At 48.2% G+C, this 16,650-nt stretch overlaps 1 protein-coding gene across 2 annotated transcripts in view; it reads left to right on the top strand.

Moving 5' to 3' along the window:
- RGP1 (RGP1 homolog, RAB6A GEF complex partner 1) overlaps positions 1 to 16,650 on the top strand; it is a 33,777-nt gene that overhangs the window by 915 nt on the left and 16,212 nt on the right. Inside the window, exon 2 of one of the 2 annotated variants that reach the window (XM_074994454.1) lies at positions 220 to 360. In XM_074994454.1, coding sequence (XP_074850555.1) covers positions 245 to 360 — 116 coding nt within the window. In that variant the 5' untranslated portion in view covers positions 220 to 244. Of the gene's footprint in view, positions 1 to 219; positions 361 to 16,650 lie in introns of those variants that run through there. The other variant, XM_074994455.1, reaches the window with a different exon arrangement.

The following is a 16,650-nucleotide window of genomic DNA, read 5'->3' as shown; positions in this document are numbered from 1 at the left end:
CCTGCAACCCCACCGCCCCCCAGCGGTGGTGCGTTGTGTATCTGCCCTGCAACCCCCCCCCCAGCGGTGGTGCGTTGTGTATCTGCCCCCCTCACCCCTCCAGCGGTGGTGCGTTGTGTATCTCCCCCCCTCACCCCTCCAGCTTTGGTGCATTGTGTATCTGCCCTGCCCCCTCCCAGCAGACTTGTCAGTTCAGCCTGGGTCTCCGGCACTTTGCAGATGCAGCGCAGAGCCAGCCAGAGCCATGATTGAGGTTCTGGCCCAGCTGAGCCGTGGGCCTGTCTTCCTGGCAGGAGAGATGCTGGAGTGTGTGATCATCTTCACCAACCCACTTTCCGCTGCCTCCACCTCTGCCAGCAGGTACCAACTGCCTCACAGCCCCTCTCCGAGCAACCCCAGCACAGGGATCACTGGGGCCACGGCCCCCAGCCCCCGAGTAGAGGCAGGAACAAGGAAATGGTCCCCCAGAGGGGGTCCTGGCAGGAGAAGGGTTTGTGCAGGGTGCACAATGGCCTTGATACTGTGCAGCTTTCCCCACCCTATGTGCTCAGGCAGTACTGAATTGGGAGGCTGGGTTTGTTCCCCAGTTAGATTCAGTAACCAGGGCTGTAGAGTCACATCAGTGTGGCCAAGGGGAAGAAACTAGTCAAATGCAGCTGTCGGTGGGTGGAGTGGGGCCTGGCCCACACTCCCCTGCCAGTCTGGACTGCTCTAAATGCTGGGGAAGTTACAGGAGAAGAATGAAGCTAAACTGGCTGCTACATCTGAAGGGCTGGTTCTACTAGGGCAGCCGGGTTGCTGAGAGGGTCCGTGTTAGGTTGTTGCTGAGTAATTACTTAGGCTTCACTTGGCATCAGGGCCACTTTGTGCCAAGCGCTGTGCAGACCTATAGTTGGGGTTCTGCCCCAGAGGCTAGGATGGGAATCCGCGGATGAAAGGCCAGGGGAGGAGAGGAACCATTTGCATGTATGTAATTGTCCTACGATCTTGGAGGAGAGTTAAGTTTTCTGAAAGGCATGCCAAATGTGTCACAGTTCAGTGCTCTGTGCAGAGCTCCGCCTGGAGACGTGGCTGGAGGCGTGGAGAGAAAAGCTTTTGGCAGTTGAAAAAATGGTCAGAAGCACCTGTTCGGAAATGCTCTGAGATTAGCAGCGGCTGAGGTCTGGAGTGATGCAGGCTTGCGGTTTTGGGGCTCACCTGCTAGATGAGTTCCTCAGGGCTTGTGCCTCCAAAGCAATAGTGAAAGCACAACTGAGCAGAGCTAGGCTCACACTGAGAAAGAAGCACGGGCAGTTGTGCCCTGTTTAATACACCAACGCACAGAAACTGGTCAGGCTGGAAGCAGGCTGTACGTTGTTGGAAGCCACAGTACAAAAGACATCTTGTCAAGCACCACTTCGCATTCAGAAGAGAATCAGGAAGTTACAAAAGTGTCAGCCAGATGGGAGATATGTTTGAGAATCTCCTTGCAGCAAAACATGCTTTCAAGAGGGCCTGTGTATAACAGAAGAGTTGCGAAAAGAAAAATGGGAAGTAAATATGACTCAAGGATGATAAGGCCATTACAGAGAAACTAAATGATTTCTTTGCATCAGTCTTCACAGCTGAGGATGTGAGGGACATTCCCAAACCTGAACAGTTCTTTTCAGGTAACAAATCTGATGAACTGTCTCAAACCTAGGTGTCATTAGAAGAGGTACTGGAACAAATTGATAAACTAAACAGTAATAAGTCACCAGGGCCAGATGGTATTCACCCAAGAGTTCTGAAGGAACTCAAAAGGAAAATTGCAGAACTACTAACTGTAGTTTGTAACCTGTCATTTAAATCAGCGTCTGTTCCGGATGAGTGGAGGATAGCTAACGTTATGCCAATCTTTAAAAAATGCTCCAGAAGTGATCCTTGCAACTACAGGCCAGTCAGTCTGACTTCAGTACTGGGCAAACTGGTTGAAACTAGTAAAGAACAGAATTGTCAGACACATTGATGAACATCAATTGTTGGGGAAGAATCAACACGGCTTTTGTAAAGGGAAGTCGTGCCTCACCAATCTACCAATCTATCTCAGCAAACTGAGTGATTGGGCAGCAAAATGGCAAATGAAATTTAATGTGGGTAAGTGTAAGGTAATGCATGTTGGAAAAAATAACCCAAATTACACGTACTACATGATGGGGTCAAATTTAGCTACGACAGATCAGGAAAGGGATCTTGGAGTTATAGTGGATAGTTCTCTGAAGACATCCACGCAGTGTGCAGCGGCAGTTAGTAAGGCAAATAGGATGTTAGGAATTATTAAAAAAGGGATCGATAATAAGACAAAAGATATCATACTTCCCCTATATAAAACTATGGTACGCCCACATCTCGAGTACTGCGTGCAGATGTGGTCTCCTCACCTCAAAAAAGATATATTGGCATTAGAAAAGGTTCAGAAAAGGGCGACTAAGATGATTAGGGGCTTGGAAAGGGTCCCATATGGGGAGAGGCTAGAGAGACTGGGACTTTTCAGTTTGGAAAAAAGGCGATTGAGGGGCGATATGATAGAGGTATATAAAATCATGAACGGTGTGGAGAAAGTGAATATAGAAAAATTATTTACCTTTTCCCATAATACAAGAACTAGGGGACACCAAATGAAATTGATGGGTAGTAGGTTCAAAACTAATAAAAGGAAATTTTTCTTCACACAGCGCACAGTCAACCTGTGGAACTCCTTGCCCGAGGAGGCTGTGAAGGCCAGGACTCTATTAGGGTTTAAAAAAGAGCTTGATAAATTTTTGCAGGTCAGGTCCATAAATGGCTATTAGCCAGGGATAAAGTATGGTGCCCTAGCCTTCATAACAAGGGCAGGAGATGGATGGCAGGAGATAAATCACTTGTCTTCTGTTCTCCTTTTCTGGGGCACCTGGCATTGGCCACCGTCGGCAGATGGGATGCTGGGCTTGATGGACCTTTGGTCTGACCCAGTATGGCCATTCTTATGTTCTTATGTTCTTATCAGAATTTTTTCAAAGGGTCAAGAAGCATGTGGACGGGGGGATCCTGCGGATGTGGTGTACTTAGATTTTCAGAAACCCAGTGACAAGGTCCCTCACTAAAGGCTCTTAAGCAAAGTTAACTGTCATAGGATAAGGGGGAAGGTCCTCTCTTGGACTGGTAACTGGTTAAAAGATCGGAAACAAAGGGTAGGAATAAATGGTCAGTTTTCAGAATGGAGAGAGGTAAATAGTGGTGTCCCCCAGGGGTGTGTGCTGGGACCAGTCCTATTCAACACATTTATAAATGATCTGGAAAAAGGGATAACAGTGAGGTGGCAAAATTTGCAGATGACACAAAACTGCTCCAAATAGTTAAGTCCCAAGCAGACTGTGAAGAGCTACAAAAGGATCTTAATAAATTGGGTGATTGGGCAACAAAGTGGCAGGTGAAATTCAATGTTGATAAATGCCAAGTAATGCACTTGGGAAAACAGAATCCCAACTATACATATAAAATGATGGGGTCTGACTTAGCTGTTACCACTCAAGAAAGAGGTCTTGGAGTCATTGTGGATAGTTCTCTGAAGACGTCCGCTCAGTGTACAGTGGCAGTCAAAAAAGCTAACAAAATGCTGGGAATCATTAAGAAAGGAATAGATAAGACAGAAAATGTCATATTACCTTCATGTAAGTCCATGCTACATCCACATCTGGAATACTGTGTGCAGATGTGGTCGCCCCATCTCAAATAACATACACTGGAATTGGAAATGGTTTGGGAAAGGGCAACAAAAATGATTAGAGGTCTGGAGCGTCTGCCATATGAGGAGAGAGTGATGAGCCTGGGAGTTTTTAGCTTGGAAAAAAGGCAATTAAGGCAGGATATGGTATAAAATCATGTTTGGTGTGGAGAAAATAGATAAGGAATTATTTACTCCTTCTCACAACACAAGAACTAGGGGTCACCAAATGAAATTAATAGGCAGCAGGTTTAAAACAAACAAGAGGAAATATTTTTTCACACAACACACGGTTAACCGGTGGAACTCCTTGCTGGAGAATGTTGTGAAGACCAAGACTGTAGTAGAGTTTAAAAAAGAGCTAGATAAATTCCTGGGGCACAGGTCCATCAATGGCTGTTAGCCAGGACAGGCATGGAGGGTGTCCCTAGCCTTCCTTTGCCAGCGGGTGGAAATGGGCAACAGGGAATTGATCACTTGATGATTATCTGTTCTGTTCATTCCCTCTGGGGCACGTGGCATTGGCCACTGTCAGAAGACAGGATACTGGGCCTGATGGGCCTATGGTCTGATCCAGTGTGACTGTTCTTATGTTCTTAGGTGCAACCCATTCCCATAATGAAAGTTGAAGTGAGAATCCTAAAATGACCACCCAGACAAGAACTTGATGGTTATTCGTGTTCAGGGGTGGGCAAAGTTTTTGGCCTGAGGAGCACATGGGGTACAGAAATTGTATGGAGGGCCTGGTAGGGAAGGCGGGAGGAGGCTGTGCCTCCCCAAATATTCAGGTATAGCCCTGCCCCTTCCCTCTACCCAGTTCCGCCACTCACTCGCCCTGCCTCTAGTCCCCCTACTCATTCCTGGTGATAGCTGAGGCTGGGGAAGCAGGGGGCAGAAATGATGGAGCCATCCCTGTGTCATGCAGCCTCTGCTTGCTCCCTCTGTTTTCTGCACTGCCTGTGAATTGCATTGGCTCCTCCTGGCAAGGCTGTCCTGACCCTGCTTTCTGATGGGAGCTCAGAGTTTAGATCTGGCCCATGGGCCGTAGTTTGTTCCCCTCTGTTATAGATGGCTGCCTGGCAGAAAGGCCTTGGCACCCGAAAAATAAAAACATTCTAAGATGAAATTGCTGCAAATGAAGGATTCTGTGCAAAGAACATTGTACATAGTCCACTCGACGTGTTGAGGAAGTGCCAAGTATAATCCATGGTACCCCTTGGGGAATTGAGATACGTGAGAACAGAATCTAGTCATCCTGTCCTAGCAACGCATAACTGCTGCCCCAAAGATAAAAGATTCAAGTCTGGCAATCTGCCATGAATATGGGAACAGAATGCTAAAGAGCCCTTAAAATAGAATCTGATTCCTGCCTGCCCTTGCTCCAAGGTTGGCACTACTCTGAGTGGAGCAGGGAAGAGATTCTCTTTCAGTGGTGAATGGCCACTCCAATTTTCTCTGATGGGGCTGGGCCTGAATCATAGAGTTCTACGGCCAGAAGGAACCTCAGAAGATCATTGAGTCCAGCCCCCTGCTTCAAGCAGGATCAACCCAAACTAAATCGTCCCAGCCAGGACTTTGTCAAACTGGGACTTAAAAACTTCTAGGGATGGAGGTTCCACCACCTCTCTAGGTAACACATTCCAGTGCTGCACCACCCTCCTGGTGAAGCTGGTTTTCCTAATATTCAGCTTACACCTCTCCCTCTGTAACCTGAGGCCCTTGCTCCTTGTTCTGCCATCTGTCACTACTGAGAACAGTTTCTATCCATCCCTTTCAGAGCATCCCCTTTCAGGAAGTTGAAGGCTACTATTAAATCACCCCTTAGTCTTCTCTTCTGCAAACTAAATAAGCCCAAATCCCTCATCTTCTCCTCATAGGTCTTGTGCTCCAGCCCCTTAATCATTTTCGTTGCCCTCTGCTGAACCTGCTGCAGCACAAACACGTGCTTTCTGTACTGGGGGGGCCCAGAACTGGACACACTACTCTAGATGTGGCCTCACCAGTGCCGAATACAGGGAAATAATACCTTCTCTAGATTGCTCAAAATGCTTCTCCTATATGGCACCCCAATATGCCATTAGCCTTCTTGGCTACCAGGGCACGCTGTTGACTCATACCCAGACTCTCATCCACTGTAATCCCCAGGTCCTTTTCTGCTGCGCTGCCACTTAGCTAGTCGGTCCCCAGCCTATAACAGTGCTTGGAATTCTTCAATGCCAAGTGCAGGACTCTGCCCTTCTCCTTGTTGAACCACATCAGATTTCTTTTGGCCCAATCCTCCAATTTGTCTAGGTCACTCCGGACCCTATCCCTATCCTCCAATGTATCTACCTGACCCACTAGCTTAGTGTCATCTGTAAATTTGCTGAGAGTGCAGTCCATCCCCTCATCCAGGTCACTAATAAAGATGTGGAACAATACCAGTCCTAGCACCCATCCTACGGTCACTGTACTTGAAACCGACTGCCAATCAGACTTCGAGCCATTGATTGCTATCTGTTGGGCCCCATGGTCTAGCCAGGTTTCTATCCACCTTACAATCCATTTATCCAATCCATACTTCCTTAACTTATGGGCAAGAATATAGAACCAAAGAAACCTAGGGCTTGAAGGGACCTTAGGAGGTCAACGAGTCCAGCCCCCTGCCTAAAGTAGGATCAGCCCCTTCTAAATCATCCCAGCCAGGACTATGTCAAGCTGGGACTTAAAAACCTCGAGGGATGAAGAATCTACCACCTCTCTAGGTGACACATTCCAGTGCTTCACCACCCGCCTGGGGAAGTAGTTTTTCCTAAAATCCAACCTACTCCTCTCCTTCTGTAACTTCAGACCATTGCTCCTTGTTCTGCCATCTGACACCACTGAGACCAGTTTCTCACCATCCTGTTTAGAGCTCCCCTTCATGAATTTGAAAGCTGCTATTAAATCACCCCTCAGTCTTCTCTTCTGCAAACTAAACAAGCCCAAATCCCTCAGTATCTCCTCATAGGTCTTGTGCTCCAGCCCCTTAATCATTTTTGTTGCCCTCCGCTGAACCTGCTCCAATGCGCCCGGATCCTTTCTATGCTGGGGCAAGGGAAGGGAGGGCAGAAGTGGATGCAATACTCCAGATGTGGCCTCACTAGTGCTGAGTATTGTGGGAGTCTGTATCAAAAGCTTTGATAATGTCAAGGTGTGTCACATCCACTGACTTCCCCATGACTGCAGAGCTGGTTACCTCATCATAGAAGCTAATCAGATTGGTCAGGCAGGACTTGCCCTTGGTGAATCCAGGTTGACTACTCTTTATCACTTTCCACTCTTCTAAGTGCTTCAACATGGATTCCTAGAGGATCCCTTCCATTATTTTCCAGGGACTGAGGTAGGGCTGAACAGTCTATAGTTCCCTGGATTGTCCTTCTTTCCTTTCGTAAAGATGTTCACTAAATTTCCCTTTTCCTGGTTATCCAGGACCTCTCCCGATCTCCACCACTTTTCAAAGATAATGGCCAAAGGCTCTGCAATGACATTTGGCAGTTCCCTCAGTGCCCTTTTATGCGTTAAATCCAGACCTGTGGATCTGTGTACGTCTAGCTTTTCTAAATAGCCCTTAACCTGTTCTTTCCCCACCGAGGGTTGCCCACCTCCTTCCCATACTGCATTGCCTAGTGCCAATGTTTGGGAGCCGACCTTGTCCATGAAGACAAAGATGGAGGGGGGAAGCATTGAGTACTTCAGGTTTTCCAATATCATCTGTCACCAGGTTGCCTTCCTCATCCAGTAACAGCCCCAGACCTGCCTTGATTATCCTCTTATTGTTAACATGCGTGTAGAAGCCCTACTTATTACCCTTCACATTCACTGCTACCTGCATAAGCTGTGCTGCAGGGTAGATCATAGTTTGCTCACTAGGGGACACCAGGTGAATTAATGAGAGAATGGATAAGATCAGTGCTACAACGCCAGCTCTCGAACGGTTTCTAGAAGTGCTCCCTCACTGTGTGAGGCCCCGGGCATCTCACTCTTCCTCCGGCATAAGCTGCACAGCTTTACCACCTCCTCAGACTGCACCTCTGGGCCTGCAGCCCGTACTCCTCCCTGTGAGCTCCGCTCAGTGAGTTCTACTGAGACAGACCCTGCTGGAGGCTTGCCCATTCTGCAGGGATCAGCGCAGCTCACCCATCATCTGCAGGGACCCTCACAGGCAGTTTCTCAGTCACATGGAACGTAGCAAAGGAAGCCCTCAGGTTGGCACAGAGGGCTGGCGATTAGAGCATCACCCAGTCTGCCCAGCCAGGCTGTAGGGCCAAGCTCTGTCCATCCCTCCGTTCTCCATCCCAGACTCCTTGTCTCCCAGCCTGTTCTGAGAGCAAATGGCCCTGATCACCCACATGGTTACAGTGCAGCACACATGGGAAGCAGAGGCAGAAAGAGGACTCGTGGAAATATTACAGAATATTCCCACTTGGTCACAGCTCACGGTTCACAAAAGCACATTGTGGCTGTTCTGCTTGATAGATAACAAGCAGTCCTGGAGCACCTGAAAGACTATCAAATTTATTCATTAGCTAACGAGCTTTTGTGGGTAAGACCCACGTCTCCCGATTTTCAGATTCTGGGACTGGGCAGAGGGATCCAGTTGGCTAGAAGTGGCCCATAATTTGTCCCCCTCTGAGTTAGAGGCTTGTGGAGAGTAGGATAGAAACCTTAATTCCCTTGTCTCCTTAGTTTCGTGAGCCAACACTGCCAAGCTCCCACGCTGTAGACCCTCTGCATTCCAACCCACAGGAATGGGGGTTGCTAACTCCAAGGGGTAGCTGTGTTAGTCTGTAGCTTCCCGAAAAACAAGCTGTGCTGTAGCACCTGAAAGACTAACAAATTTATGGGTCTTACCCCTGAAAAATTAATTCTTAATAAATAAATATGTTAGTTTTTCAGGTGCTACAAAACTGCTTGTTTTTTGTAACTCTGAGTTGTTTGTCACTCTGCACCGGGTGTTATGGTGGTTCGTCAGAAGCTGTCAACTGAACAGTGACGTAATACAGCTTTAAAACTTTACTGTGCAGAAGAAATATGCTGCTGTTTGATCATCTTAATTCAAAGGAAACAAACGAGAACAATTTCCTTACCTTGCCAAATCTTTTTCTAAACATCTCCCTTTATTGGTTGTTATTCAACACAGCACTGTGCTGGATTCGCTTTACTTATTTATCCCTTTTGGTCTCTCCTGCTCTCTGATTGTACCCTTCCAGTTCCAAATGGGGGGTGTGGGTCACCGGCCAGTTCACAATGCTGGTGTCTCCACCTCAGAGGTTCCGCTGTACTTACAAAGAGCTACAGATAAAGCAACTAAAGCAGAAGAAATACTATGATAAAAATGTCAAAACAAAGCAGTTACTCTCACTGCAAGTGGGAGAGAATCATGGAATACTGGGACTGGAAGGGACCTCGAGAGGGCATCGAGTCCAGCCCCCTGCCCTCATGGCAGGACCAAGTACTGTCTAGACCACCCAGATAGACATCTATCTAACCTGTTCTTAAATATCTCCAGCGATGGAGATTCCACAACCTCCCTTGGCAATTTATTCCACAGTTTGACCACCCTGACATGTAGGAACTTCTTCCTAATGTCCAGCCTAAACCCCCGTTGCTGCAGTTTAAGCCCATTGCTCCTTGTTCTATCCTCAGAGGCCAAAAAGAACAAGTTTTCTCCCTCCTCCTTATGACACCCTTTTAGATACCTTTTAAATACCTTTTAGAATGTTAGACTTTCAAGAGATACTGGCTAGCAGCCTGCTGAGCATCCATGCCAAAGCTCTGTGTCCACACTCAGACTTTCCCCCGGGTCTGTGTTGCAAGAGAAATGGATGGTATCTAGCCAAAAGCAAAGACAGCTCTAGGGCTTTGTCTCTCAAGGAGATCGGGGTTGTTTTAGTCGTGTTGGTCTGTTTCAGCAAAAACAGCGAGGGGCCGGGTGGCACCTTAAGACTACACATTTATTAGTGTTTAAGCTTTTGTGAGATACAGCTCGCTTCCTGAGATGCTTGAGGGAAAAGAAAAGCAGGAATGGGGGTGTAACCTCAGTGCTAATTAAGTTGGAGTGGATATGGCTCACCTTCAACAGTGATGAGAAGGTGAGTGTACCTGCAGGGGAACTGACTTTCGGTAAGGAGAGAGCCATTCCATGTCTATTTAAACCTCTCCTGACTGTGTCAAATTTGCATATGAATTCCAGCTCGGTAGTTTCACATTGCAGTCTGTTTTTGAAAGGTTTTTTGCTTAAGAATGGCAACTTGCAAGACAGTAACTGTGTATCCGGAGAGGCTGAAGTGCTCCCCCACTGGTTTTTGTACGATACCGTTCTTGATACCTGGTTTGTGTCCATTTATTCTTTTGTGCAGAGGCAGTCCGGTTTGTCCACTGTACATGGGAGAGGGGCACTGCTGGTACATGATGGCTTGTGGTGGTCTGTTGCAGTTTTGTTGGTTCTAGCTATTACCTACAGCCCCCAGCTAAAACCTCTTCTACACATCATCAGGGGGATCTACAGCCTATAGTAGATGACAATCCTTTGTGCTCTCAGACAAGGGAGACAGGCCAGCCCTCGCTTACAGACACCCCAACCTGAGACGAATTCTCGTCGCCACCAACTTCACACCCCACAACAGAAACGCTAACCCAGGAAACAATCCTTGCTGCCAACTCTGTCTGCACATCTAGCCTTTGTCAGAAGCTGGGAATGGGCCACAGGGGCTGGATCAAGTGATGGTCACCTGTTCTGTTCATTGCCTCTGGGGCACTGTCGACACACAGGATGCTGGGCTAGATGGACCTTTGGTCTGACCCAGTCCGGCTGTTCTTGTGTAGGTCTTCTCAGCACTGAGGGGAGCTGGGGGCATTAATGCCAAGCCGGCCCCTCTCAAAGAAGAGCACGAGGAGCCGCAGACAGGCCCAGCTGGCATGTCCGGCTCAGCCGCCTGCCAGGTCACTGCAGAAGGGAGCGCTCTGAGGACAAGGCAGGACTGTGTGTCTCTAACCTTCTTACACTGGCAGGTGGCTGTTACCTTGTCCATCCTCCCACACGTCCGCACTTGGGGGCTGTATTACTTGGCTGAGCTAGTTTGTGGCTGTCACTTTTTGTTGATGTTAGGTTAGGTTTGTATTGGATTTAAAGAGAAAAAAGATGTAACAACATCTCTTGGGTGAACAGCTGCTCGCTGTCATGTGACCCTGGTGCCCCCTTTTGTAACCACATTCTTGTCACGTGAGTAGGGCCAAGCACTAAAGGTCCCTCTTTTCCCACACTGCGTTCCCCACAATTTCATGCCGGCATGGAGCCCCAGCGTTCTACTGATGAGTGTCCCTGCGCTGAGACCCTGCCCAGTAGTGCTACTGTAGATGTGCTGTGCTGGGAGGGGCTTGGGAGCTCCAGTGACCAACACTGGGGCCGGAGGCCTCAGCCCACAGCATCACCAGAGAAAGGCCCTGTTTTCCCCAACAGTCCTGAGTGCAGAGGAAGAGGCTTACTGAGCCAAAAAGGTGGCTGCAGCTTTCAGAGGTATCCCTGGGGGACTTGCACACCTGTCTCCTGAATCCAGCATCTTGGGGTTTCCTGGTGGTAGTCTAGGTAGGAAACGGACTGGAGGAATTCACCTCCAGGCTCACTGTAATGGGGTTCAGGGGTCCCCAGGCTCTGCACCCGTCCGCAGGCAGGAGTGACTCTCACTCAGCGTGGGAACAGCGGGCTTATTAGCCGACAGGACACAGCATCGTACAGAGGAGTCAGTCCAGCTGGCAGAGACAGCCAGTCCAATCCATGCTGGGGAGAGGAGGCCCCAAGGTGCCCCCAGAGCCAGGGCCTTGCCCCCTCCTTGGTCTCGCTCTCTCCCAGCCCAGACTAACTGCTTCCCAACTCCCGGTTCCAATTCAGACCCCTCAGGCTCCACCTCCTCCTTTGTCTGCAGTATAAAGCTGTCACCTGGTTGCCAGGTTACCCTCAGCAGGAGCCCCACACCCTGTGTGAGACACATTCGTACACACATGTATCCCCACTACATCACACTCACACAGCCTCCTGGCTTTGATGGGCATGCGACAGAGGTGTTGGGGCTGCCTCCTCACTCTGAGTGCGGAATGTGGGGTCCTGCAAAACCTTACCAATACCTTGCCTGTAAGGCTCTGCGTAAAAACTCTGCGAAAGGCAAAGTCAATGGTCTATCACAGAGAAGGAACGCTGGGCTATTGTTTATGCTCTAGAGAAGCTCTGACCATAGGTGTGGGGACAACTCTTTCGTCTGCAGCCTGACCATTGTCTACTGAGGTGGCCTCACGCAGTCAAAGAGTCTAACAAGAAACTCCTTTGATGGAGTTTGGTTCTCCAAGACTTCAGCTTTGACACTGAAGACATCTCAGGAGCGTCTGATGAAGTGGCTGATGCACTCTCTCATGAGGGGTTTCCAGACTCAGCTTCTTATGGTATACCAGGCACTGTAATACACAAATGTGGAAGTGTTTTGTTGGTTCTTCATGTAAGTTGTAGTAATGTTAGTGTGCATGTATCTTATTAACTATGTTTTTCCTAGACCTGAAGGGAATTTCAGCCAGTGTGGATTTCCAGTTTGGGGGGCATGTCATGAACGAATGTCTGGAAAGGATTAACAGGGCTCTCTGCAGGGGGCGGTCAGGCAGGCCAATGGGGGAGAGAGAAACGCTTTTGAACTGAGAACAGTTACGGTCTGAGGGGTCTTTGTCTGTGTAGCTGATGCACAGGGGAAAGAGAAGTGATTGCTGCTAAGCAGCTGGAGCAAACCCAGTAAATATCCTGTCTGTCCCATCTGTGACCTAGGGGAGTTTTTTAAGCAGAGCCTTACAGGCAAGGTACTCTAAAGGTTTTCAGTTGGGAGGCAGCCCTGACATAGTGACAGTGCTGGGATGGATCAGTTCAAACCAGAAGCACAGACTGAAGGATTCTAAAAGGACAGGGTTTTTTCTTTTGATTTTTGGGAGTTATGGAAATTTCCCCACCCCCCTTTTTTCCCCTGTTCTTGCGTGAGGGGGAACAGGCACACACAGAGGTTTCAACTACAAAGTCATAGAGTTCATACCAAACACTTTTTCTAACTTTTGGGCAACTGGATAGCTCGGGTAGAGTAGGGCACCATGAACTCTTCAGGACAGGGGCTGCCTCACCTTGCCTGTGGGCTGCACCCAGCTCACTGGGGATCTGAGCCTGTCTGGGGCCGCAGGCATTACTGAACACTGGTAACAGAGAGCGCAGCCCTCTGTGCTGAGAGCTGGGGAGTGTAGTAACAGCCTGCTGTGACCAAGGCAGGGAGCAAGTCCCCAAGTCATAGTCCCTTCCCTGAGATTCTTGGATTCCAAGGTCAGAAAGGACAACCGGGACCGTGTGGTCTGACCTGTCCTCCGGTCTAGCACAGGCCACAGGGCTAGTCCCACCCCTGCATCACACAGGCCAGGGAACTTTGCCAAAAGAATTCCCAGAACAGCTGCATTTAAGCATTGTTGGGGATGGAAAATCTACCACGACCTGGAGTAAATTCAGACTGTTGTGCCTGTGAAGTCTGGCGCTCACCGTAAAGCATTGGAAGGGGCTCACAGAGCTGGGTAACTTGGTAACAAAACAGCCCATGAAGTTCAGCACGTTCCTTCACTCTCAGCCCTTGGGAGGCAGGGCCTGTCCTCGCCTACAGACAGCCTGCCAACCTGAGACAACTTCTCACCAGCCACTGTAGACCACACCAGAGTAACTCTAAACTTGGTAACAAAACAGCCCATGAAGTTCAGCACGTTCCTTCACTCTCAGCCCTTGGGAGGCAAGGCCTGTCCTCACCTACAGACAGCCTGCCAACCTGAGACAACTTCTCACCAGCCACTATAGACCACACCAGAGTCACTCTAAACCTGGAACCAGCCCCTGCAACAGTCCTCGCTGCCAGCTCTGCTCACATATCAACACCAGTGACATCATCACAGGACCTAACATCAACCACACCATCAGGGGCTCCTTTACCTGCACATCTACTAATATAACATACACCATCATGTGCCAGCAATGCCCCACTGCACTTTACTTTGGCCAAACTGGACAGTCTCTACGTAAAAGAATAAATGGACATAAATCAGATGTCAGGAACGGTAATGTACACAAACCTGTAGGAGAGCACGTCAGCCTCCCTGGGCACTCAGTAACAGGTTTAAAAGTAGCAGTCCTACAATAACAAAAATTTCAAAAATAAAATGCAAAGAGAAGTTTCTGAGCTGCAATTAATTTGCAAATTTGCCTCCCATCAACCAAGGATAAAACAGAGACTGGGAGTGGTTGGCCCATTACAAAAGCAGTTTCTCTGCTCTTGATGTTCACACCTCCACATTAGCATCTGACAACGGGCCACATCCCCCAAATGAACCGACCTGATTTCTCCTCTCTTGATGTTCACAACTTCACATTAACTGCCGATAATGGGCCATTTCCACCCTGACTGAATAGACCTTGTCAGCTCTGGCCTTCCCCTTTACTGAGACCCCCTCTTTAAATTCTCCTCTGAACCCGCTCACACATACACACACATTCATGCATCTAACGAAGCAGGTCTTTGCCCATGAAAGCTTATGCTCCAAAATATCTGCTAGTCTATAAGATGCCACAGGACTTCTTGTTGTTTCTGAAGATACAGACTAACACGGCTACCTCTCTGATGATTGTGCAATGTTATGCACCAACCAGTGAAGCAGCTGAGAATGTAAAACAGACTTCTGTGGGAAACTACAAAGTGTGCTGAACCAGAAACCAAAGAAGGATATCTTGATTTTGATGGGCAACTTCAATGCAAAAATTGGAAGCATAAATACAGACAGAGAACAGACCATGGGAAAAGAAGACTTAGGTGACATGAATGACAATGGAGAGGGCTTCAGTGGCTTTTTTTCCCTTCAACAGATTGGTGTTAGGTGGTGGTGTTTTCTATACAAAAAGATGCATAAGGTCACTTAGGTTTCACCAAGCCATCAGTCAAAAAACCAGATTGATCACATCTGTATCAGGAGTACTTTCAAAAGATCCATGCCAGAGGGCCACACTAGAAGAGGAGCAGATGTAGGTTCAGACCACCATTTGGTCATGGTAAAGTTCAAGTTCAAGCTGAAGAGGTACATCACAAAATTGATCAAGCCCGGACTGAGGTACAATATGGAACAGTGAAGGATATAGAGACATGGAAAACAAACAGGAAGAATTAGAGGCCCTAGCACAGTTAAAGAAGTATGAGGTGGCTGGAATAACGGAGATTTGGTGGGATGACTCGCATAACTGGAGCATGGTCACGGAAGGATATAAACTCCTTAGGAAGGACCGGCAGGGGAGAAAAGGAGGACGAGTTGCCCTCTATGTGAGGGAGCATTTTGATTGCTCAGAGCTCCAGTATGAGGAGGGAGAAAAGCCAGTTGAGTGTCTTTAGATTAAGCTTAAAGGCAGAAGCAACAGAGGTGATGTTGTAATTGGTGTCTGCTATAGACTGCCAGATCAGGGAAATGAGGTAGATGAGGATTTCCTCAGACAGCTAAGAGAAGCTTCCAAATCACAGGCCCTGGTACTCATGGGAGACTTTAATTATCGAGACATTTGTTGGGAGACCAATACAGCAGCACACAGACAACCCAGGAAGTTTTTGGAGAACGTTGGGGATAATTTCCTGGTACAAGTGCTGATGGAACTGACCGGGGGCCATGCACAACTTGACCTGCTGCTCACAAACAGGGAAGAACTAGGAGGAGAAATAGAATTGGGAGGAAACCTGGGCTGCAGCAACCATAAGATGGTAGATTTCAGGATCTGGACAAAAGGCAGAAAGGTGAGCAGTAACATACAGACCCTTGATTTCAGGAGAGCAGACTTTGACTCTCTGAGGGTACTGATGGTCAGGATCCCTTGGGAAATGAAGATGAAAGGGAAAGGAGTTCAGCAGAACTGGTAATATTTTAAAGAAGTCTTGCTGAAGGCACAGGAACAAACAATCCTGCTGCCTAGTAAGAGACGAAAATATGGTGGGCAACCAGCTTGGCTCAACAGGGAAATCCTTGGTCAGCTTAAGCTCAAAAAGAATGTGTATAAGGAACAGAAATGTGGACAGTTGACTAAGGAGGAGTATAATTATATGGCTGGAGAATGCCGAGCAGTAATCAGGACATCAAAGGCACAGTTGGAACTGCAGCTGGCAAGGGACGTGAAGGTAACAAGAAGGGTTTCTACAGATATGTTAACAGTAAGCGGGTTATCAGGGAAGGTGTGGAGCCGTTACTGGATGAGAGAGGTAACCTAGGGGCAGATGATGTAAGAAAAGCTGAAGTACTCAATGCTTTTTTCCCCCTGTCTGTCTTCATGGACTAGGTCGGCTCCCAGACTACAGCACTAGGCAATGCAGTATGGGAAGGAGGTGGGCAGCCCTTGGTGGGGAAGAACAGGTTAAGGGCTACTTAGAAAAGCCAAAGCAACGAGGGGTCCTGTGGCACCTTATAGACTAACAGAAATGTATGAACATAAGCTTTCGTGGGCAAAGACCCACTTTGTCAGAGGCAGGACAAATCATGCATCTGATGAAGTGGGTCTTTGCCCACGAAAGCTTATGCTCATACGTTTCTGTTAGTCTACAAAGTGCCACAGGACCCCTTGTTGCTGTTGCAGATCCAGACTAACATGGCTACCCGTCTGATACTTAGAAAATCCAGATGTACACAGATCCATGGGTCTGGATTTAATGCACCCCAGGGTACTGAAGGGAATTGACAGACATAATTGCTGAGCCTTTGGCCATTGTCTTTGAAGACTTTTGGAGATCAGGAGAGATCCCGGATGACTGGAGAAAGGCAAACGTAGTGCCCATCTTTAAAAAAGGAAAGAAGGACAATCCAGGGAGCTACAGACCCGTCAGCCTTAC

Source organism: Carettochelys insculpta, chromosome 5 (genome assembly GCF_033958435.1).
Source record: "Carettochelys insculpta isolate YL-2023 chromosome 5, ASM3395843v1, whole genome shotgun sequence".
Classification (NCBI taxonomy): domain Eukaryota; kingdom Metazoa; phylum Chordata; order Testudines; family Carettochelyidae; genus Carettochelys; species Carettochelys insculpta.
The sequence above is the reverse complement of the archived record's forward strand: the minus strand, read 5'-3'. Positions and strand labels throughout refer to the sequence as shown.